This window comes from Octopus bimaculoides, chromosome 5 (genome assembly GCF_001194135.2).
Source record: "Octopus bimaculoides isolate UCB-OBI-ISO-001 chromosome 5, ASM119413v2, whole genome shotgun sequence".
NCBI lineage: Eukaryota > Metazoa > Mollusca > Cephalopoda > Octopoda > Octopodidae > Octopus > Octopus bimaculoides.
The window spans coordinates 56,091,418-56,095,442 of record NC_068985.1 but is presented as its reverse complement, the minus strand read 5'-3'; the positions used below and the strand labels follow the sequence as shown (position 1 = coordinate 56,095,442).

Sequence of the window (4,025 nt, the reverse complement as noted above, 5' to 3'; positions counted from 1 at the left end):
GAAAAAATGGTCAAAATCGATTCCGATGAGGGTGCAGAAGGGGAGAGGGTTTTAAAAACAATCAAACTTTCAAAAATTCTTTTGCATAGAAAGCTCCCCGCCACCCAATCATCACCCTCATCTTCGAGGTCGTGATGAATACAAAAATTTTTTAAATTCCCGTCAAAACGGAGAAAAACAACCTATGTGGGCATCCTAATCCGAAACTCCGCCGCTAAAAGCAATAATAGAAGTGAAACCAACGGCCATAACCAGTGACTACATTGTGTGTACGCATGTATATATATATTATTATTATTATTATTATTATTATTAAGGTGGCTATTCGCAATTTAGAACTGATAGGCAACAAGTACAGTCGTCACTAAAGTGACGGAGAGCGCTAGTAAGCACCAGCATTGCTAGAAATAAGAGTCAAAACAATTCTTAACCACGTGAGAGAGGCTCCCTCCCTGCGACAAGCGAGATGGAGTCCTTGCGTTAATTGAATATATATATGTAGTGGATCTTGCATGCCTGAAGTGGATTCGATCCACTATAACCAAATTTAAATTAACACTGCAACAGGACTTTTCCTACGGTGGAACAATGGTTTTTCTCCGACAGCAGTTTAACATTTTCCAGATGCCTTTAGCTAGGCCGAAATAATGTCTTCACCACTTGACCCTTTCTAACCTCTTCTACTTCACCAAAAGCTAGAATAGAGATAACAAGACCACTAACTCAATCTATTGTTCTCAATGATATGTCTATCATTCTGGATAGTTACAAAAGCATAAACCCCAAGCAAAAAGAGTGTTCAGTTACATGGTGACGACTCAGCCAGTTAGTCACTTCGGTGACAACTCAGTGAGAACGAAGTCTGGCTGACCAGCTACAACCTTGGTCAGAGAGAAAAATAAAGTTTACTGTCAGCAACTGTGGGACGTTGTCCCACAGCCCTACAACTCTCACTAACTCTAATTCTGTTTTCTTACATCATTCTATCTCTCTCTGTAATTACTACTAAACAATGAAGAGAACACAAATACAAACTTTACTTCGCATGCTTTTTGATTTATCATAAACCTGCCCGTCGAGGCAGGGTATTGTAACGTAACGGTAAATAAATATTTCTTTAAAACTTCATGTATTGTTCATCTTTTACATCCTACAACATGCCGTTATAACAACAAATTTTTATCGTCACTACTGTTGACTCCGACATTTCATATTATTGTGTACCTAATTAATCTTAACCGTTATATATATATATATATACATATATATATATATATAATCGTTTGTAGAAAACATAAATCCGGAGAAGAAGCACACTCTAAGATGTAGTGCAGTATATATTTCACTGGGGAAGGCCGGTTTATGGGATTGCCCGGGGTTTCACGTCCATAAAGGGTTTAACTTTATGGCGTATCGTCAGACCCCAAAACCTGTTGGCCTAAGACCTCTTCGACGATACGCCATAAACCCTTTATGAACGTGAAACCCGGGGTAATCTCATAAACCGACCTTCCCAGTGAAATATATATATACATATATATATAACCCTGTGCAACCTTATGCGAACCCGTAACCCATACACAAAATTATGAGTCCTCCATTTCACGTCGTGCCTGGATTTATTAATAGCTTGGCATGGCCGCAGGGTGCTGCAGTTCTATCTCAACAACTTAAGAGATTCACTAACGGGCGGCACCAGATTTGGGTCGGCCCAGGTAAAGAATACGTACACCACCCGTTTTCGGCGTAACGAAAACCCTAACCCTACGTACTCTTGACCCGTCTCTGCAGGGAAAAGAAAAATAAGTTTTGGATTATGGACAATGGGATTTTAATTATCAGTAAGCTCAACTTTATAACTCGATCGTATTTGGCAGCGGATACCTAGAATATTTGCACTTGTAAATTCTACCACTCTTCACTGCATCCTTTACATAACAATAATTTAAACACAAGGACACGGGGTTATTGATACCAGTGAAGGATAGCAGTTAGTTTGAATCGACCCTACTAGAGTGAAAGACAAAGTTAACCTCAGTAGAATATGAACCCAAAACGTAAACGGCCGGCACCCCATCAATTCTGCCATCCACCAGTTTCGATAATATTTTTTCTGTAATATACATAAAAGGGACAAGAAATAACCTATATAATATAGTTATAACCAATATTCAGTGTATAGTTTGTAGGTGCTTGATTTACCGCTTCCCGTGGGTGATGGGATAAGAGGGTAAGGCAACCTTGCTTGGAAGTTGAACTCAGAACGTAAATGTATGAAAACAATGCAAGGCGTTTTACCGATGATTTTGGCAAGGCATGGGATTTGAAATTTTGTAAGGAGGGGGCTTGTCGATTACATCGATCCCAGTGCTCAACTGGTATTTTATCGACCTCGAAAAAATAAAGAGCAAAATCGACTTCGGCGAATTTGAACTCAGAACATAAAGATCTCAGGAGGAATGCTGCTCTGCATTTTGTCCGACGAGCTAATAATGTTTCCTTTATATTTCTACACGAGTGACACTAATAAACAGTAGGAAATGCAACAAACAGGAATATTTGGAGTATGTATATCACAAAGAGAAAGTAAATGGCAAAAATACAAGAGAAAATACAATAGAAATACTATGAATACACACACACGCACATACATACACGGGTTCAAATATTTATACGTAATATTGAGAAATTAAGCTCGTGAGGACAGTTTGGTTTAAGAATAGAAACCGCATAGTTAATTGCGCACCTCTCCCTCACAATTTATGTAGATGCACACATATATAGCGAGATAGATTACATAGGTGCAGACGCAGAAATATATTAATATGTATATATACACACAATATAAATAAACAACACTGCCTTACCAAAAGCTGCTCCGGTTGCAAGAGATATAATTCCATATTTTGCATAAGAAGCACTTTTTTTATGAAAACATTGCTGGTGATAATAATTCCTATATTGATATTGTTTATGATGCCAGGAGTAATTTGAGTGACCGGAATTATTCAGGTATGAATAATAACACGCTGGTGATGTGTGACGCACTACGGCTTCGAAATAATACGAAGCTGTAGGCTTCAGTAACCTCGCCAATGCCATAAATGTTCTGTAGTCGAGCGTATAATAGATTTCGGAGAAAAGTCTAGTGATTAGTATTGTTATTATTATAGTCGAAATATGTAGGAATTATGAGAGAGAGAAACGAAATAGTTTGTTTCACAAGTTTTTTGCTCGCCTTCTGCTTGTCAGCAACGTGGAAAGTGAGGAATAACTAGTATTTGATTAAACGTAAATTTCTTGTTTCGTTTTCCGCTAATTTCTCAACTATTGGCACATTTTCAGCTTTACATATCACGAGTGAAACTGAAACTTTACTGACGAAAAGATACAGGATTACAGCATATGTGTGTGTGTGTTGAATTTTCTATTACGTATCAGTACATTATAGATATGTTTCTTTATTAGCCACACAGGGCTGAACACAGAGGGGACAAGTTACAAAGTAGAGCTTTTCTTTTTGGGGAGGAGAAGGAAAAAAAAAGGGGGGGGGTAGATTTTCGATCAAAAAGGATCGTAAATAGATAGATAGATAGATGTATACACACACATTTCGTAGACTACTACTTCAGAAAAAATATTGAAATGAGATGTCAGTGTTATTTTCATTTTTGCATAATTTAGATGACAGTTTCTTTACTGTACGCTGTTTATATATACACACACGCGCACACGGAAACACACATACAGACACACATAAACACACACACACCCGTACCTAACACTCACAATCCCACACACACACGCACACACCCACATACACACACACTTCTCACCAACACTACACACTCACACAGACACGCATACAATCATACACACATGGGCATAAACAACACACGCATATACAATAGCAAACGCACGCACACACACGTACACAGCAACGCACATACACACAACATACACATACACACAAACACACACGCACGCACAGAAAACATACACATACACACACGCGCACATACAAA

The 4,025-nt window shown here is 38.3% G+C and overlaps 1 protein-coding gene across 1 annotated transcript in view; it reads right to left on the bottom strand.

Annotated features, from left to right (window-relative positions):
- LOC106877713 (sulfite oxidase) overlaps positions 1-3,416 on the bottom strand; it is a 21,517-nt gene extending 18,101 nt beyond the window's left edge. The window contains exon 1 of the mRNA XM_052968401.1: positions 2,868-3,416. Within this exon, the coding sequence (XP_052824361.1) occupies positions 2,868-3,102 (235 nt within the window). The 5' untranslated portion in view covers positions 3,103-3,416. The remainder of the gene's footprint in view (positions 1-2,867) is intronic.
- Between the last annotated feature and the right edge of the window lie 609 nt (positions 3,417-4,025).